Source organism: Indicator indicator, chromosome 14, assembly GCF_027791375.1.
Source record: "Indicator indicator isolate 239-I01 chromosome 14, UM_Iind_1.1, whole genome shotgun sequence".
Classification (NCBI taxonomy): Eukaryota; Metazoa; Chordata; class Aves; order Piciformes; family Indicatoridae; genus Indicator; species Indicator indicator.
Window position 1 is genome coordinate 6,786,122 of NC_072023.1, and position 19,669 is coordinate 6,805,790.

Here is a 19,669-nt window from a genome sequence, read left to right on the forward strand (position 1 = left end):
CCCAGAAAACCCTCCCCCCAGTCCCTATTTCCCCCAAGCAGGACACACAGCTGGGACACAGAGAAAAGAAGATGACAGTCAGTCCACTGTGCAAAAAACAAACTAGGAATGAGGACACTCTGGGAAAGACAGGGGAGACACCTCTGGTCCCTCTCTGGCACACAGGCAGGCACACAGGCAGGCACACACATACACACTCACACACTCACTCTCATCTTCTCACTCACACGGAGGGAGGATGCACCACACGCTTCAGAGACAGGCCCATGGTGCAGTCAGGGGTAGCAGGGGTGGGCTGTTGTGTCCAGAAGACACCAGGTGGCAGTGGGGGAAGGGTCATTCACAGGTTACTTTCGTGGTTTTCCTCTGTCTCCACAGTCATGGGGGGCAGCCCTCCGTTGTCATTCAGCCGCTTGGCCCTGTAGGTCTCATAGTGGATGTTGTGAGTCACTTCTTTAAGGTCCTGAAGGTGGGTCCTGCAGGGAGCAAAGAGAAGGTTGGTTTGGAAAGGGGATACAATAACCAATACCAGTGCAGTCAGTATTGATCTTCTGATGACTGTTTTATTCCCTGAGATAAATGGAAGATCTCTTCAGTCAGTCTGGCTAACAAGCATTCCCCTCTTTCTGCATGGGTGCCACCATACACAACTGGCAGCTGGAGTATCAGCATTCAGGAATCCATAGGCAGGACACAGGATGTGGGCTGAAATCCCTGTCTGTCCTGCCCCTCTCATACCTGTGCCACTGGGACAGCCACTGACCATCCTGGTGTGTCAGAGCAGACCTGGGCTTATCACACCTGAAGTGGTGGTGAGACAAGGAAGTGCCAGGAGGGTGTATCAGATCCACTGCAGACCATAACCTGCAGAACACTTCTGTGAGCATTGCCCCTAACCTCCACAGAAAGCCTGTGGGCTTGGGTTGCTGTATGCTTTGTGATGGTCACTTGGTTAGGGTGTTTTTACTGGAAGACTTTAGGAAAGCACCTGCTGCAGAAGGTATCATAGAACAAAAGGAGGGCAGTAGGTTGATGTCAAAGCATTGTGCCTCTCCAGGAGTCTCAGCACCATCATACCTACAGATGGATTGCACCACAAGGTTCTGCCTTTGATACGTTTCCCTTATTTTCTTTTTTTTGGTGTTGTTTTAAAACTTCATTGTATTTATGAGGAACAGAACTGACCCTGGAACTGCAGCCTTGCTACAGAGTTTGGGGCAGATATCACTTATGGTAAGACAACTTCATGAAACAGAGTAGAAATAAGACAGGACAATGAATGCTGAATGTAATATGGAGGGGTTTTTTTCCACTTCCAGGTCCTATATTCCAGCACATTTCTCAACCTGGTAGGAAACACGGTCTAGGATACAGCTATCACTGGCTACCAATCACTGCTCCAGACCAGACCTGTTGGCAGCCACAAACACAAGTTGCTGCCACCTAATATCCATAATAGGATATAAGGAGGGTGGTAGTGCCCTGCTTTTCTCCAGGTGTCCAGCTCATACATGAAAACCAGCACCTACTTGGCACAGAGGTCATAAAAAAGGCACTAAAGTACTCTAGCAGGGTACTTCTTACCTCAGTCCCACCTTATCCCATATAAGCTCTCACTGCTTGAGATGGACTCCATCCTCCTTTCCACAGGGGCTATTTCACTCTAAGAGGGTCTCACAAAGACTCCCTGCTCTTCAACAGCAAACTGGTGCATGAACATGGCCTTACCTGATGACAAAATCTCGAAGCAGGGCAAATTCACAGTGAGTGAGGTTTTCCACTGAAAAGAAAGCAAGTGATTGTTATGTTTGGTTTTTCTCAAGAACCCCTTTGTTGTTACAAAGCAGGGGAAGGTCATTGCCATGGGGCGGGTTCCAGGTGGGCAGAGCCTGTATACTTCAGAAAGGACAGGCAGTTGTCTGAATGCCACACTGTCAGGCATTGAGAGGACCTCTCAGTGTGAGAGGTGAGAGGTGAGTGGTCTGAGTGAGAGGTCCATGGTCCAGTGGACCAGTGAGAGGTCATGTCTGAGTCACATCAATGTCAGGAGCTCAGCTTCATACACCATGGTGTTCAGAGTGGCTCCAGCTTCAGCCAGCCATTCAAAATGGTACTGCATTGACCGTGGCAGTTTTCTCCCAGCAGAGCTATTTATGAATTTTCCTCCTGCTTGGTTTCAAAAAGCTTATTGCAAAAGGTAGCCATGGGACATATTATCCAGACCCTTGTATATTACTGGGGCCTGCAGAGGTACTTTCAGCTTCCAGAAGTAAGGGGGATTTTTACCTTCAATGATTCCCCAAGGTGTTTTCCTGCCCAGGACTCTTTTGCCATTCACTTGGTACTCCTTGTCACTGCCTACTACAGCAAAGGGCATGCTTTCCTGCTGGGGAGAGACATGTGGAGAGACCTATTGAACCCATTCCAGAGAGCAGCAGCATCACTGCTCCTCATCTACCTTTCCTCCCTTCAGCTCACCAAACACAAGGCCTTCTCCAAGGGAAGAGATTCTCCAGAGCAACACTTCACTGGCTGACCTCTTTACCCATTAGTGCTATCCCCAGCATTTTTGGTTCCTGTTTTACAGGTGTCCTTTCACCCACTAGGCTTAATGGTGCCAAGGGCTCTGAAGTTTGGGGAAGAGCTTTTCTGCACCCAATTCCAGCATTTCTGAAGAGGAGGATGACCAGATAAGTGCCTTGGCATAACCAGGAGTGGGTCTGTCAGCCCAGGGATGCTCCTATGGATAGTCTGTGGTGAGTATTTCTCACCAGGTTTGTAGTTCTTCATCAGTAGAAGAAGAGGGTTTAAAATAAGCTGCCCCAACAAGACACATGAACATGCAACAAGTTTAATGGCTGGAGTGATTGTATAGAGAAAGGCCAGAAATGGGGTAGGAGTGCAGCTTTCCTGGGGAATGGGACAGTAGATGAAGCTGCTGGGGACCCAATATATCTCTAAGCACAGGGAGACCCTGCTATCCATAATGAGCATCTTACAAATGCATATAGATATCTAAAAAGGGTGGAGGTGATGGGGCTGGGCTCTTTTCACTGGTACTCAGTGATAGGACAAGGGGCAATGGGTACAAACTAGAACACAGGAGGTTTCACTTGAACTTAAGGAGAAACTTCTTTACTTTGAGGGCAACAGGGCACAGAACAGGCTGCCAGAGAGGTTGTGGAGTTTCCTTCTCTGGAAACTTTCAAAACCTGTCTGGATGTGTTCCTGTGCAACCTGATCTAGGGGAACCTGCATTAGCAGGGGGGTTGGACTAGATGATCTCCAGAGGTCTCTTTCAACCCCTACCATTCTATGATTCTATGATCAGCCACACACCAGGCCCCTTTGGTCCTTAGCAGTGGCCAAACAGCACTCAGCAAGAGGAGATGAAACACAGTACTTCCTCACCCAGCCTTTATATCACCCTGTAGTAACATCAGGTACAAATGAAGCTGAGACAGGACCATCCCTTTCATCCACTGTATCTTTCATTCAGGGACCATGACACACTCAAAACCTTGGAGTTTACATTTGTTAAATGTGACTAGCCCTCATCCCCATTTCCCCACCCACAATAAAATGTTTCCTACCCTGATTTTGTCGTTCTCTGTTTTATCCTCCAAGTCCTCATCAAATTCTTTCTGGGGGTAAAACTCGATCCCGTTTACTTCAAGCTCTTTGCGCACCTGGGCAGAGAGACATTTTGGAGTGCAAAGCAACACAGACCTAAAGGAAAGGTAGGCAGGATGGCAGGGCAAACACATCTGGGATATCTTTCCAGTGGGAAGAGGCTGGAGGTATCATCCCCAGGGAAGTATGCAGTGAAGTGAGGAAGCACAGCAGCAATGCTGAGTCTTTCTTCCCCAGTCCTGGTTACTTGTCTGGCTCTGCAGTTCCCCTGACAGATGTCAGAGGGATGCACACATTTCTTCCCCCCCAACACATGCCCTCAGAGCCCTCAACAGCTGCATCTACAGGGCTTTGCCCAGCACCCCACTGCTGTGCTCTGCATGCCCTGGGGACTGTGCTGCAATCCCAGGAATTAGGACTCTGTTTGCTTCTCCCACCTCCAAGCTGGGGCAGGGAAGGATCCCACAGAGAAGAGGAGACACTCACTCTTTGTTTGAATTCAGTCTTCTCCTCCAAGGTCATGGTGTCAGCCTTGGCAATAACCGGGATGATGTTGACTACCTTGCTGAGATGTTTCATGAACTCCAGGTCCAAAGGTCGCAGGCTGCATCCCAAGAGGGAACATCATGGAAGGGGTCAATTTACCCACCTGGCCTTTCATGCCAGTGACTCTCTCAGCAGCAGAGCATCAATGAAACCTCCTTTGTATGTACCCCAACTGCTGCCACCATGCTCTGATCTCCTTCTTCCTATCCATCCTGCCCTCTTCCAAAAAACACAGTGGTGTTTCTCCTGCCCTTGTTATCCTAGACCCTTTCAAGCCCCACAGCACCTAAAGGTAAGCTCAACAGTGGTCAGCCTGCAGGCAGGTCCCCATGGTCTGTGGCTGAGATGGGGCAGTAGAGGGCTTATAACTGTCAGAGAGGCATCACGGGCTTGGGGAGGGATGAGGGATGTGTACGTACGAGTGGCCTGTGGGGGAGATGAAGTAAAGGCAGCAGTGCACTCGTGTGTCTGGAATCCGTTTCTTCCTTGCAATATTCACCTCCTCTTTCAAAAATTTTTCATATTGCTCATTGATGTATTTCTCAATAGGTTCCCAGCTGTGAAAGTGGGAGAGAGAGATGAATAGACAGGTACAAATCTCCTCATGTTCCTGCCTACAGTGTTCCCAGCTCTGGCAGCAGCAAAGCAGGCTCAGGCATAAAAAATACCCACCACAGGCATCTCACTGTCAGCAGGGTTGTTTAAGAGTTTCTGTAACTGGGCACAGAAAGAGGCACTCACCAGGTAATGTATGCAAACCCCTCAGAATGCACAGACCCATGGTGTTAGCAATCTCACATCCCCATTATCAGCCCCCTGAGTGCAACAGGATCCCAGACTAAGGTCTAGGCCAAGCAGGTGAGTCACTCCATTCACCATTTTAACTCCTGCCCTTTCTGGGACACAAGGCCTTGACCATGTAAAACTCACCAGTTCTCATTGTTGATCTGGTCCCCAAACCCTGGTGTGTCAATCACTGTCAGCTTCATTTTGACACCACCTTCTTCAATGACTGGGAAAGAAATTACAAACAATCATACACCTCCCTAGGGACCTGCTCTGTCAGGAAACATGTCTGTGTGTCCCACAAGGGAACAAGAAGACTCTGCCATAATCCCTGCCCAGTAAGCATGACCAGACCATGCTAGGTCATGCCTCAACAGTGGTGACCCCCTGTTGCATTTCTGACCCCAAATTTTGGTAATGTTTGCACCAAAGCCACCTTATACTACTCTGCCACAGGAAAACTGATTTCTGTGGAGTCTGTGGCCCAAAGGTAATGCCTACCCTGGACAGCTTGTCCTCCCCTCTAACACACCATCCTGAGTCTGAGATAATGTTTGTTATTCCACACCACTGCAGAAACTGTGCTGATGCATTGGCATGAGGCAATGTCCTCTACCAGGCTTAGGCTGGGACCCACCAATGCAGTTTGTGTAGAATATTAAGTATCTGCAGGTGGAAATGACCTACAGCAAAGCTTAATCCACACCTGTGGACTAATGTCTTGGCAGAAGAAGTATCTATAACTCTTTTTTCCACCCTCAGTTTTGGCTGTGGCATCAGTGGCATTGCTGTTCAAGAAAAGCTTTGTCTGGATCTGAGGTCATCTAAAACTGGCACTTGTCCTTTAGCTTCCCATGGAAAAAGGGTGCCTCATACCAAAGAACTGCTTGCATAGACTGCTGGGGTCTTCTGCAAGACTGTGCTGAAGCATCAGTATTGCTTCTTCCCCAGCAGCCTGGCTCTTACCATGCCCAATGGCTTTGATCTCCACCGTCTTGGGGATCTTCTCCTCCCGGTTCCAGCCTGAAGATTTGCGGCTCACCTGGGATTTGAAGAGGGTGTTCACCAGCGTCGACTTTCCCAGCCCACTCTGCCCTGGGAATTACAAAGAGGAAGCTTGTGAGTGCTGCCACAGCCCAGCAATGTCAGCAGTGCCAGGGGACGGAGCTAGGCTGATAAGGAAAGGGGCTATAGCTGTCTTCTTGCCTTGTACAGGCTCTCCTTTCCCCAGAGCAAGCACTGGCTGTTTCTTTATGCCCTCCCTGCAGGATTTTCCCATCCAGCCTCGTAGGACAGTCCCTGACCACAGTTCCCAGTACCTCAGCTGGTCCCTGCTTACTGTGGTGGTTTTAAGGCTATGCCTTTAATTTCTTTTCACAGAGTTCGAGCAGAAAAGTAGAAGAATGTAAACAAATCACAATTGGATGTAAGAAAGCAAAATAATGATTGTTCTGAATACTTCCATTGGAGAGACAGAAACCTCTAAGAGTCAAAACAAAATTCAGTCTGTTCAGTCTGTCTGGTGTTTTTCTGCTGGGCAGCCTAGGAGGGTGCTTCTGTGTTTCTCTTCTGGCTTTGCTTTGGAGATAACACACCTTGAAAGCTAAATTCTAACAACTTCTCTGCTTCTTGTCTTTTCTTCCTTTTGCCAGGGGGGTCTGGAGAAGGCAGGGAAGGGGGAGGCAGAGGGACAGCTTTCCTGGGTTTGGCCAGGAGGGTTTTGAGCTGTTTCTGTTAATTGTACATATCTGTAAATACTGTAAATACTGTATATTTTGTATATATTCGTTGCATTCCATCGTGGAGTGTAGTTTCTGCTTGCAAATCCAGCCTCATTTTCTTCTGAACTGAGCTAGTCTGGTGTTGTTAATGTGGGAGGAGAATTTTCAGCCCACCACACCTACCTACAACCATGATGTTGAAGTCAAAACCTGTCTTCATGGTTTTCTTGCGCATCTGCTCAATGATGGTGTCGATGCCGATGTAGCCCAGCAGGTTGGCATTAATGCCCATGGGTTTCATGGGCACAACTGGTTTTTGTCGTGACTCTGGCACCAGCTCAGACATGGCTGCTTCGGTTTTGCTCTCCACCGGCCCTGCACAGGGAGAAAGATTTAAAAAATCATCACTGAGGCGTAACAGGGAGCTCCCTTCTGACCTGGCAGAGGGGCTGAGGGCAACTTGGTGCATCCATTTCAAGGGCTGCTGAGGATGACTGAATGGCAAGATTTTAGCAGTAGGGCTCTGTGGTAGCTTTAGGCCTTGCCTAGGAAATTTTCCACAAATCTTGAGTAGGTAAGTGGTAGAATGTAAATAAATTACCACTGGATGTAAAAAGGAAAATAATGATAAGGTCTAAATAATTGCATTGGTCTGATTACTAACATAAAGTTAGTTGTGTAAACTAATTCTTTCTCTTTTCAGCTTCTTCACTCTGGCAGATGCTAGCTGGTGCTGTTGCTGACCTTGGCTGTGTTCTTGTTGTGCCTAAGTACTAAAAGCCTACTCTCTGCTCTTTCTCTCTTTTACTTTGTATAGGGTGGGGAAAGGGAGCAGGGAAGGGGCAACTGTTAGTAACCCCCTGGTTTTGTCCAGGGGGGGTCTTGTGTTGTTCATAAATTGTAAATATATGTAAATATTGTATATTTTGTACATATTCATTGCATTCCATATTTCTAGATTGCAGTTTTGCTTGTAAATATAGCTTCTGTTGCTTCCATCTGAGCTAGTCTGGCAATTTTATTTCGGGGGGTAATTTCAACCCACTGCAGGCTCTTCATGGAAAAACATCTACTTGAGTTTCCAGCACACTTTTCTATGCATCACTCCAGATGAGGAGGTGTGGAAGTGAAGTTTGTTGAGTATGCAACAGATGGCCACCACCAAACAGCAGGAGCAGGCCCAGTGAAGCTGGCTGGGCTCCTAACCAAGTGCCCACAGCTCTGTCTGTATCTCCTTGGTTTTGTCTCCCAGTTCTCACCAGGATCTCTGGTGTTTGAACCCTCCAACTTTAGCATGAAATTTGCAATGGAACAGACTTCTGAAAATTATCATGTGTCAAGTTCTGGCATTGAAACAGAGTCTGGGATTTATGAAGAGGACTTGGAAGCCTGGCTCTTGCTGGGGGTGGTTGTGTTACTGGCCATACTGTGCAGGCTGAGCTCCTCAGAAGATGGCAGTTGTGGAAGTGCAAAGCATGGCCACAACCTCCACATTTGCCTTCCACCCACAGGTCAATGATTTCTGTCATGCTCAAGAAACTAATCGTCACGATCATTAAACTAATCATCTGCCCCTTTCCCTCCTCTCCTCCCCCTCAACCCTTCTTCACAGAAAACAAACAGGCACAAAGAAAGGCCCTGCAGGCTTTCCAGCCTCCCTGACTCTCTGGGTGATGGCACACACAGCTTGGGGAGGGCCTCATCCATTTATCTCCATCTCTTGTCTCATTAGTGAGCAGCTCCTACCTGCTGGGAGGAAGGTGGGGGTTGGGAGAGAACAAGGCACAGAAGAAAAGCTGTAATTGGTGAGGAAGGCAGGCATGAGGGATGAATCTAGCAAGGAAGATGAAGGGGATGGGAATCAAATACCTTTCATCTACAAGCCAGCTGCAAACTACAGCCTCTCCCACTGTAATTACTTGAAGCCCTCATGCTTTGTCTCATTAGATGGCTATTTTTCCAGGACAGGGACAGCATCTATATTTGCTTGGTAAGCGCTCCTCTTGTTTTGGATGCCACTTCAGTTCAAGTATCTCACACTAAATTATCCCTTTCCATTATTTTGGCAGACTTTTTTGCTCCTCTCAGCAGAACCCACTGGCTGCAGAGGAGGATGTGAGCAGCCAGGCAGGCAATTGCTGTTTGGTAGGTGACACATGGAGAGGAAGGCAACTCAGAGGTCACCAAACTGGAGTCGCTGACAGCTCCAGTCAAAGGTCCTCATGACAGCTCAGACAGGCCAGGGAGAGAGCAGGGCTGGGGAGAGGTCAGAGAGATTTTGTTCAAGGACAGAGTTCAGCTGCAACAGGCTGGCTGGTGATCTTGTCTGTCATTCCCACATCAAAGCAGGCACATGGGCTGCTCTACACAGCTATCATGTGCTGAGGGCAGACATTACGGAAGAGCCACCCTTGGCAGGGAGAAGAGTGCCTCCACCCACTCATTTTACAGCCCTTGGGAAGTCTTTTATGTTAAACTGGGAGAAGGGATTTTCCCTCCATGTGACAGGATGGTACCACAGCCACCCATGCACAGCTCTGTGGGTAACATCTGAAGGTTCTCCTACCATCTCCATTCCACCTTGCCCATAGAGGAGCGGTCTGCCAGAGGATGGCTCTTCCCCACTGAGCCAGGGCACTCTGAGCTATCATCATCCTCTCCTGAAGCACTGAACAGCACCCTGTGGGGATCAGAGCACAAGACAGACTGCTGGCTTGAGCCATGCTGGCAATCCAGAGCACCTCACGCTGCCAGGCAGCTGCTGGAGGAGGCAGCCTGCCGAGCTGAGCGCATCTCAGCTGCAATCCACTCTTACACCTGTCACAGCTCCTCTGTGCCTTTCCTGCTGACAAAGCATCCCCCAGGGCTCCTGTTGTCTTCTTCCACCTTTCTCAAAGCTGCTGCCAGCCAGGAAAGCCCATCTCTCTGGCACAGCATGGAGGACCAAGCCAGCCAGCTCTCCTACACCTTTCCCTTCTCTCATCCTCTCCTGGGCTGCCCTACACTGCCTGTAACATAGCTGCATGACTGTGCCATGCCCCTCATCCTGCTGCATCATCCTCCACCTTCCCAGAGGTGGACAGAGAACAGGTCAAGGTGGGAAGAAAGCCCAGATGAGCAGCTGCACGGGATGGGTGCAGGACCTGGGCCATGTGGCTTGCAACTCCTTTGATGCCCAGGCAGTAGCTTGTCCTGAGGGTGTCTGTTGACCTCTTTTTTATTCCTTCAACAGCTTGTTCTTACACAAGGAGGAGGAAGGAGGGCAGTTGCTGTCAGCTAACCTCAAGGCTCCCAGTGAGGTTCATAACTCATCCCTCAATCTTACCAAGGGACACTTTGCCCAGAGCCAGCAGATGTTGCTAACTCTGCTGTGGATTTTACAATCCACGGCCATCCCTTTGCAGGCTTCACTGCTGGAGCCAGGAGCTTGCAGTGGTTGGAGCAGATACTTCAGTCAGGTTCCTAAGAACCTACAAAAAGCCCTGAGACCAGGAGATAAGATCTCCAGAAGTCTCCTTAAATATTTCTTTGATTTTGTATCAGTGATGTCACCCTGGGCATTTTGATTTTGGACATTCAAAGTCTCATGGCGGAGAGTCTCTCTTTCTTCCTGTGTAGAGTGCCTTCAAAGATTCATAGAATCACAGAATGGTTTGGGTTGGAAGGGACCTTAAAGATCATCTAGTTCTAATCCCCCCACCACGTGCAGGGACACCTTCCATTAGACCAGGTTGCTCAAGGCCTCATCCAACTGGGCCTTGAACACCTCCAGGGAGGTGGCATCCATGACCTCCCTGGGCAACCTCTTCCAGCGTCTCACCACCCTCACTGTAAAAAATTTCTTCCTAATATCCTCTCTTAAATCTGCCCTCCTCAAGCTTCAATCCATTCCCTCTTGTCCTATCACTACAAACCCTTGTAAAAAGTCCCTCCCCCAGCTTTCTTGTAGGCCCCCTTCAGGTACAGTAAGGCCATGATAAGGTCTGCTTGGAGCCTTCTCTTCTCCAGGCTGAACAGCCCCAACTCTCAGCCTGTCCACATAGGGGAGGTGGGGAGGTGTTCCTCTCCTCTGATCATCCTATACAGCCTCAGGAAGGGAATTTCCACTTCACAAAGTACCCAAGGGTTCAGCTTTCTGCACATGATTTTCCACCTCTTGACTCCAAAATAGAAACCCAAGGACCTGGCTGCAAAACCAGGGCCAGAGCTAGGACATCAATGTGTCTACCTTGTCTCCTAGGAATGGCTCTGTTTTACATGCAGTAATGCTAATGCTGCTAGCAAGCCTCATTAGCACTCTGACTGGTCAAGGGGTAGCATTATGCATCCTAGGCACATCCCATAGCCCCTCCAGCTGTCCCCTGTAATGAATGCACGACAGGACACTATGGCCAAGACAGCTGATAATGAACAGAGGGTTAGCCAAGGTTAACCACTTACATCCGCTCTTTGCATTGCCACCCTTTCCCCTGCTGCTTTGTTCTCTGTGCTAAGTGAAACTCATTTAAGAGGCTGATTGCTGGTGCCTGGTTCCCTGTGGGAGGGAGCCCAGACTGGCCACGAAGATGCTAAACTCAGCTCCGGAGCAGGCAGAGGAGCAGCATCTGGCAGGCAGGGCCAGAAGAGCAGTGGGTAACAGGAGAGGTCCTAGTGGTCTCACCTAGCTCCTGCTTCTGACACCCACTGATCCACTCCAAAACCTCTCCCTGGAAGGCTGGCATACACAGCCAGCATCAGACACGACTGCAGCATGACCTTCATGTCTGCCTGACTCTGACATCCACAGCAACCATCTGGGGACAGAGGTGGCCCTGTAGGTCTTTAAGGGTTCAGGTAGTGGGGACTAACATCTCCTCTGTCCTGATAACCCAGATACAGCCACATCCCCTCCCCCTGCCTTGCCGTCCTTTGTCTGAGCAGCAAGAGGGAGGGCTGCAGTTACTCACCACAACCCAGCTTCCAGCAAGGAAAAGCTATTTAACCCTCACATAAAACATGGACAGCCTTGCTGTGGATCTCCTGTGTGCCACAAGGCTGTCCTGCTCTGGCTGGAGGCAGGTGAGACGTGTGGCCCACACAGATATCTCACTCCAGTGTGAAAGTAGCTGGCAAGAGTGGGCCCTCTGCCAGTGAAGCCAGATCCTTAGGAAAGAAATCAAGAAGCTGCTTCAGTAGCACAGCCTCCTGCAGGCTTGCAGGCATTGGGATCTGCTCATGCTTCAGATCTGCAGAGCTGCTGAATTGAGTATCTCTCCACTGGAAAAATCCTTTTTCCCCCTCAGTTTCTGTGATGACTCCAGGTCATGTCTCTTAGGTGCCTGAGTCAAAGGCCAAGCAGTGCCAGATGCACCTCCTGACCTCAGGGTGCAGAACAGAGCCCTTACTCTTACCAGAGCTTTTTGCCTGGCCTGAGAATCACCAGGCATTTTGAGTGAGGCAGGGAAACTCATTCCAGCTTTTTGGGCTGCCTCAGGCTTCTCAGCAGCAACCTTCCTTCCCCTCAGCACTCTGCAGAGGGCTTGGGCAGAAGCCTGTCTCTGCCGAGGCTGCAGCGAAATCTAGGGCAGCATGTGCCCAAGCCTCTCTGGAGATGCAGGAGCTGGAGGTGAATGGGCTGGACACATGCCCTGTCCAGCCACCGCAGGGTTACATGCTCTCCTCAGCCTCTGCTGTACCCTTGGTGCCTCTCCTGGGCTATGCAGCCCCTAACCCATATGCCAGCCCTCTGCCTGGGCAGCACAGCTGTATCACAAGGTGAGAGGATGCTAAGCATCCCTGGGGCAGGGCACCCATGCCTGTCCCCCCTGCTCTGCCTGCCGGCTCCTGCACAGATGCCCAGGGAGCAGCACAGGACATCCCTGCTTCCCCCGCAGCGACTGCCTGTCACTGGCCAGGGACAAGCCAGTCGCTGAGCAGCTTGTGGGCTTTCCCCAGCCCTGGACCAGCTGGGATTATCTCTTTCTTTCAGAGCAGCCCCTGGCGCCAGCTACTCCCCATCAGCACCGCAACCAGCCCTGCTCGTTCTCCTTCATGGCAGACTGCTAACACCGAGAAAGAGGAAAGACAAAGCCAGCTCCACGGCCAGAGCTGAGCAGCGTGGGGACATGGACACAAATCCCCAGCAGCATCCGTCCGGCATCGCCCAGCCCTGCCAAGCCCAGAGCATCCTCCTACCTTTGAACATGAAGCTTCCTTTGTCTCCGAATCCTCTCCCAAGGGGGTGGGTCTCCCCCCACTTTTCTAGCCTGATGCTGGGGTGCCACAACAAGCTATGAGGCTCCGCTTTTACCTCTCTCTTTCTTCCCTGTGTCCTCTTCTCCCCCTTGTCTCCTTCCCCTCCTTCTTCAGAGGCTATTTCAGTGGAGCAGGGATGCTGGTGCTGCTCCTTCTGCCATTGTCATGTGACCTGAATATTAAACATCGCTGCAAAATCTCCCCCCGCACCCTCCCCCGGCTCCATCACAGGCCCCTGCCAATCCCCTTGCCTGGGGAGGCACGGCTGTGGGGATGAAGAGGTCGCTGCCGATGAGCTCCCCTTGTCCCGGAGGGGCCCCACTTGCACACCCACACAGTCCTTTCCTTGGCCCTTTCCCCCCCAATTTCCCATCATTTCCAGCACCTCTACTTGTTTAGGGAGAGGGATATTTAATCCCTCACAGCTTCACCCCAGCAGAGCTGAGAAAGGGTGCTCATTCCCCTTAGATATTTATGTGGCTGAGGGGGGGCTGCAAGGCCTCCTGCTGCTTTCCCAGAGGGAGGAAATTCGGAATATTTTGGCTTGTCGAAAGCAATTTGCCCTTCAGCTCCACTTGCAGAGGCGTGAGAAACCTTTTCTCCTCTGGCACCACAATTCCTGGCTGCCAGCCTGCGGTGCAGTGACAGAGCAGTGCTGTGCCCTTTGTGTGTGTGCACACGTGTGTGCATGCATGTGCATGGGCACATGTGTGGTGAGCAGGGAGGGGGTGCCACCCGGGGGCCATGTTGGGGTATGGATGTCAATGGCATCCTGGTGTGTATCAGGCATAGTGTGGCCAGCAGGAGCAGGGAGGTCATTGTACCCCTGTACTCAACACTGGTTAGGCCACACCTTGAGTACTGTGTCCAGTTCTGGGCCCCTCAGTTTAAGAACGATGTTGAGCTGCTGGAACATGTCCAGAGAAGGGCAGCAAAGATGGTGAGGGGTCCGGAGCACAAGCCCTGTGAGGAGAGGCTGAGGGAGCTGGGGGTGTTCAGCCTGGAGAAGAGGAGGCTCAGGGGAGACCTTATTGCCATCTACAACTGCCTGAAGGGAGGTTGTAGCCAGGTGAGGGTTGGTCTCTTCTCCCAGGCAACCAGTGACAGAGGATACAGTCTCAAGCTGCACCAGGGGAGGTTTAGGATGGATGTTAGGAAGAAGCTCTTCACAGAAAGAGAGATTGGCCATTGGAATGGGCTGCCTAGGGAGGTGGTGCAGCCACCGTCCCTGGATGTGTTTAAAATAAGACTGGATGAGGCACTTAGTGCCATGGTTTAGTTGATGAGATGGTGTTGGGTGACAGGTTGGACCTGATGATCTCAAAGGTCTTTTCCAGCCTGGTTAATTCTGTGAATCTGTGGTTATGTGATGCCTGCACGCCCCTGGCAAACGTATGTGCAAGGCAGTGCCCACCTGCCTGCCTCTGGTGGATGTGCCCACATCTGGAGAGCTGTGTATATGCCCTTAGCTGCTGACACCTTTTTTGGGGGTATACACTTTCCTTCCTCTGTGTTTTCTACTACATTTGCAAGCCCTGGCCCCATCAGGCACTGTGCTCCCACCATGCCATGCTGGGACTGCTCAGTGGATGATGGGTCTTTCCTTTCAGGGGTGTCCCCAGGTGTCCCTCCACCACGCAGGAGCCCCTTTGGTAGGTTCTGGGCTGTGAGACATCTGGCAGATTAGGCAAGGAGTTTGGGCATCTCTTTATGCAGCATCCAGGGGGAAAGGGAACAGCACCTTCTCTGGGTTATGGGACAGTTAAATCACTGTTGGTAGTTACCCAAGCTAGGCTGAGTGGTCAACAGGCTGGTTGTCTCCTGACAGACAGACAGACCAGCATCCCAGCACCTGCAATATCTCCTGAGACAGTGCCCACAGCCACACATTCCCTGCTGGGCACCAGGTTCACCCCGCACAGGCTCACCTCCCACATGTCTTTGCCCACCCACACCAAAGGGGAAATCACTCCCAAGGAAGAAACCCCTCATCCTCCCCCATGTCATACCACCGCTTCAAAGGGCCCTGCCCCACGCCAAGCCCCATGGCACCATCAAGGGACTCCTTGGTGCTTCCCTCCCCCGCGCCCGGCCCATCCCCGCAGCGGAGACCCACCGGAGTGTGGTGGGGAGCTGGGCACTCCCATCCTCACTGCCAGGGCAGCCTCAGCCCCGCCGGGGCCGCCACATCGCTGGGGCCCCTCAGCCGCCAGAGGCCGGGGGCGAGGGGGCACGAGGGTGACAAGGGCCGGGCCCCGCAGCCGCTCCCATGGGGGACCCCCGCAGCCCCGGCGCAGGGTGACCGAGAGGCAGCTCCGCTTCGTGGGGGTGGAGGGGGCTCCGAGGAGGCTGTCCCGGCGCGGCGGGGGGCCCGGGATGCGGCTGGGGCTGGTGGGACCACCTGGGACTGGCAGGCGGCTGCGGTGAGCGGGCACGTCCTCCTCCATGGCGGGGGGCGGCAGCGTGAGGGCAGGGGGCAGGTGGTGCTGGGCCAGGCTACAGCGACCCTGCCCTTTCCCGCTGCCGGGACCGGAGCGTCCCAGAGTGCAGCACTCCCCGCAGCCGCTGTTGTCCAGGGGCCCGAGCCCCCGCCAGCAGCCCTGCTGGGCCAGCCAACCCACCTCTGCCCGGGACAATGGGGCACTTGTGGCTTGCCCTGCATGCTCCCACGCCTGGCGCCATGGCTGCTCCTGCCCCCTGCCCCGGTGCCTTCCTGGCCTCTGACACCAGCAGCCCCACCCCATGGGCAGCCTCATGCCAAGGGCAGCCCCACGCTGCAGCCCCCTGCCCCACTCCCACGGCAGGAGGTGGAAGGGGTGGAGAACAGATCCACCAGGTCAGGCCTGTGCCCTCTGCTCCCGAGGAAAATGGGTGCGATTAATTTTTTTTTTTTTTAATTAAAATCTTTGAATTTTTAAAAATGTTTTCTCTTCCACTCTTCTTCTTCTTCTTTTTATTTATTTATTTTCTCCTTCAAATGACAAATTCCAGTTCAACAATTTGTGCCCCACTGAGTAAGTTCAGTGTTTGTTTGTTGTGCTTGACCAGGTTAATGCTTTTTTCCTTATCCTGCTTTTCTTTTACTTCTTTGTTAATTTGATTGTTTCTTCACTTTGCCAGCTTCAAGGCATTTTCAGGGTCACGAGGACATCCATTATAGGGAGTCAGATTGCCACTCTACACCTTCCTCATTATAGAAGAGACTTTGAAGTGCAATATACTAAGGAGGAAAGGAGAAATATGTTTGAGTGGGGTGGGATGAGAGTACCTGTGGTAGGGTGGAAAAACGAGAGCAAAGAGGAGAGCTGGGGACTCATAGCACCCACTGCACAGCAAGGGGGATCTTTGCCTGCTTTGGGTGACCAGGGCTGAGGTGTGAAGGAGAGAACCACACCACACTGAACCACTGTGACCCACGGTGAGCCATGGGGAGTGCTGGGGGAAGGCAGGGCTCAGGGTGATGTAACTTCCTTGCTTCTTTAAAGGCAAAAAGACAGAGGAGGTGGAGACAACCAATATGATGCTGTGCAGTATTTCTATCACTGTAGCTTCTCTGATGCCTTGTATGGTTTAATTCAGTATCTGTGACTACTTCTCTTTTCCCTGAGGTCTCTCTGGCTGTACAGGTCCCACAGAGGAGAAAGAGTCTCAGCTTTCAGGCAGCATTTGCCTTTTGCGTAATTATTCCCAGATAGCCCTGTAGTGTAGCCAGCACAGAAACCAGGCAGGTGAAGACCTACCCTGTTTCAAAGGATACCTCCCTGCCCATTGGTCCTTTCTGCCTGTCCAGAGCTGGAGGGATGCAGCTTCCAGAAGGAACAACAGGAAAATAAAGCATCAGCCACACAGTTTGTCACACATTTTTATTCCACTGGGAAGGACTTTGACACTGTTAGCAATAAAGTCCTTCATACCCATGGAAAATACCTGGCTTGATACTGATTGCACTAAATAGCACGAAGCATAAGCCAGAGGAAATTAATAACTAGTTTCTCTCTAGTTCACTCCTCACCTGTTTGTTGTCTTCTTTTTGTTTGGTTTCTGTGGTGAGTTGTGGGCAGAGCAGAGTGGAAACAGGCAGGACAGCACACAGAGGAGACCAGAGGAGGGGTGAGGGGAGCCCCAGTGCACCATGGATGCCATCTGTCCAAGAGTGGTGGTGGCAGACCAAGCCTTTCATATTTACCAGGCTTGTGGTTTTGCCTCTTGCCCTTTGACTCAGCAAGTGAAAGTGGGTTTGGGGGAGGTGCGATGGCACAGCAGCCTTTGCTGGTGCAAGCTTCAGCTTCCCTTCCCATCGGGGCAGCTTAACTTGTCCCTGACTGCTTCAAGCCCCTCAGCTCCACTACCAAGGTTTTTATTGCTGCCCCATGGCTCAAGTGTGATTTGATCACAGTGTAGTCCCAGTTACAAGGAAGCTGAGGTGAAGAAGCAGGTTTCCAAGCTGGCACTTGGAAATACGGCTGTGTTGTGCCAGATGTGAGCCATGCAGCCAAGGGTGGCAGGTCAGACTGTGCAGCCCAGCCCCACAGCATTGCCCTTTCACAGACCCAAGTCACCAAGGCACACAAATAAATGGGATTTGCCTGTTTCAGGCTACACCTTCAGTCTGAGACCTTGCTTGCCAGAGTGAGTATAACTTTGGGCATGGGACTAATCCCACTCACTGTATTTCCTGTCTGAGTGAGATTCCCCAGTTGGGTTACTCATATCACAATTTCTGTTTTCTGGATGAATGAAAGAAGTCTTGACTTCTCCCCTGGCTGAAACAGAGCCATAAAGCTCCTGTTACTGTGCCTGATTTTGGTGTGGAAGATAATGGTGACAGAATTGCAATCTGGTGAAAAGTCCCAGAAAGACCCAGGATGTTTACAAGATGTCTTGACTTGTTCCTTTCTCAGCCAAAACTCCTAGAGCTAAAAATTAATTTTAATCACCACAGAATTACCACTGGAGCATCATTCACTAAAACCAGACCAGTGAGAATGGAGGAGAAAACTTCTACTGGCAGGTTCACAAGAGAGGCTGAGCAACACGAGCTCATCCAGGATCTGTGGCAGATTTGGGGAGCTGACCTGAGGGACTCCTGCTCCCCACAGGAGCTGTTGAGGACTATAGCAAAGAGCTGGCACCCTAGGAGTATACTGGGGATGTGTGTTGCCCAAATACTGTCAGGCCCACGTGACAGCAAGGAATATGCACATGGGGTGGTGGCACTGGTTGATACGCCTTGGGACATGCAGGAATGGGGCACAGAAGCCCCTGTTATGTCCAGAGCATTCACAAATACCACCTCTGCACCTCCTGCATCCGAAGGGTTGGTGTTGTGGTGGAAGAACAGGTGAGGAGGGGATCTTCACACAACCTCCTGCCACAGGTTCAAAGCTCAGTCAAACCTCTCTGTAAACACTGGGCATTGCACTGGGTTGGCAGGGAGGGAGAAGATGTGAATGTCCCTTTTAGCCCCAGCATCACACCTTCACGCAGCACTTTGGTAGTAAATCATCCCTGGGGCAGTGCAGAAAGTGCAGGTAGTCTATAAAGATGGGGGTTGTGCCAGACCCACATGACATGACTTCAGTCCAGAAAGCAGAGGTGGTGCAATAGACCCATTTTCCTGACAGCCTCATTGTCCATCTCAAAGAGATGCAGTGAAAGGGGGTCAAGGAGTGCTCCACAGCTTTCATTGGGACAACAGTTAAGGGAGAGCCCATCCATAGGACCCTCAGTATAGGGGACTGAACAACTGCAAGTTACCTCCCAGACTATGCCATCTCACTCTGCAACAGATGAGCAGAAGGTCAGGCAGATCAGGAGAGGCTTATGTGATAAGTCTGGCAGCACCCCTTCAGGGAGAGCTGCAAAATATTCCCAGCTTGACACAGGACTTGGACAAACCTCTTTAGTAAAGATCTTTAATTAGCATGTGGTACATCTGGAATGGATATTCTCCATCTCCCAAACAGACACAGAGAAGCAGTGAGCCTTTAGCAGGGATAAAGACATTCAATCTCTCGCCCCCCTGCACAGGCTTACCATCCCAGCACCAAGGCTGAGTGCTGTGAAGAGCTCAGCTGAAGTAATGATCTGGGTTGAAATCCAATTTATTTTCCCCAAAATGCCCTCTGGACTTAAACAATCTGGGTTAGATTTAACCAATGAATGGGAAGAAAAGGCTCTGTATCCCTTTGCAAGCCTGGTACCCCTGCAGAGACCTTTCCTACTGAAGGCCCTGTCAAGGTGCCAGGCAGCTCAAGCTCAAGTCCCTCATTAACAAGGGACCTTTCATTTAAGTGATTCATCAGTCTTGGCCATGGGGAGGAGCAGAAGTCCTTGGCAGGGTGAAGGGCTGTGAACACAAGGGAAACCCCCAGTCTACAGGGCCACACAAACCTTGCCTAAGAAGCAAAGGGGCAGAAAGATCAGCAAAGAGAGAAGCAATGATCAGCCCTGCTTATGCAGGGCAGAACTGTTGTCCCAACCAAGGCCTGTGGGCTTCTGCCCACTCAGGAGAGGCTCTTCTGGACTTGATGGGCAGCATGTCATACCTCAGGCACCCCAAAGGCCAAGTTGTCCCGAATCATCAGTGTCTTCCGAAGGTCTCGTTCCATGATCGGTCTCTGTGTTCGCCACTTGTGGGCTTCCTGGAGTCCTGGCTCAAAGTAGTAAATGCAAGCTCCAAAGCCCACCAGGATGAGAATGGAGATCATCAGATACACTGGCACAAACCAATCCAAGAAGTGAGGCAT

At 51.2% G+C, this 19,669-nt stretch overlaps 2 protein-coding genes across 2 annotated transcripts; both read right to left on the bottom strand.

Annotated features, from left to right (window-relative positions):
- Positions 1-340: 340 nt before the first annotated feature.
- SEPTIN3 (septin 3) lies at positions 341-12,870 on the bottom strand. Its single transcript, XM_054387055.1, has 10 exons — positions 12,861-12,870; positions 6,870-7,061; positions 5,932-6,060; positions 5,110-5,191; positions 4,599-4,736; positions 4,120-4,237; positions 3,594-3,689; positions 2,287-2,386; positions 1,729-1,780; positions 341-476 (listed from the first exon to the last, which is right to left on the bottom strand). Exons 1-10 carry the CDS (start codon positions 12,868-12,870, stop codon positions 341-343), a joined length of 1,053 nt encoding a protein of 350 aa, XP_054243030.1.
- Positions 12,871-19,462: 6,592 nt separating this feature from the next.
- Positions 19,463-19,669, bottom strand: SMIM45 (small integral membrane protein 45). The gene has a single exon (XM_054387118.1). The coding sequence runs from the start codon at positions 19,667-19,669 to the stop codon at positions 19,463-19,465; it is 207 nt and encodes a 68-aa protein (XP_054243093.1).

Bases quoted from the DNA above. Each gene is read 5' to 3' on its own strand.
- SEPTIN3 (XM_054387055.1), bottom strand. The intron at 6,061-6,869 runs GTAGGTGTGGTG...TGTAATTCCCAG, and splicing joins CTTCAACATCATGGTTGTAG to GGCAGAGTGGGCTGGGAAAG. The intron at 1,781-2,286 runs GTAAAAATCCCC...CTTTCTTTTCAG, and splicing joins ACCTTGGGGAATCATTGAAG to TGGAAAACCTCACTCACTGT.
- SMIM45 (XM_054387118.1), bottom strand. From the start codon at position 19,669: ATGCCTCACTTCTTGGATTGGTTTGTGCCAGTGTATCTGATGATCTCC.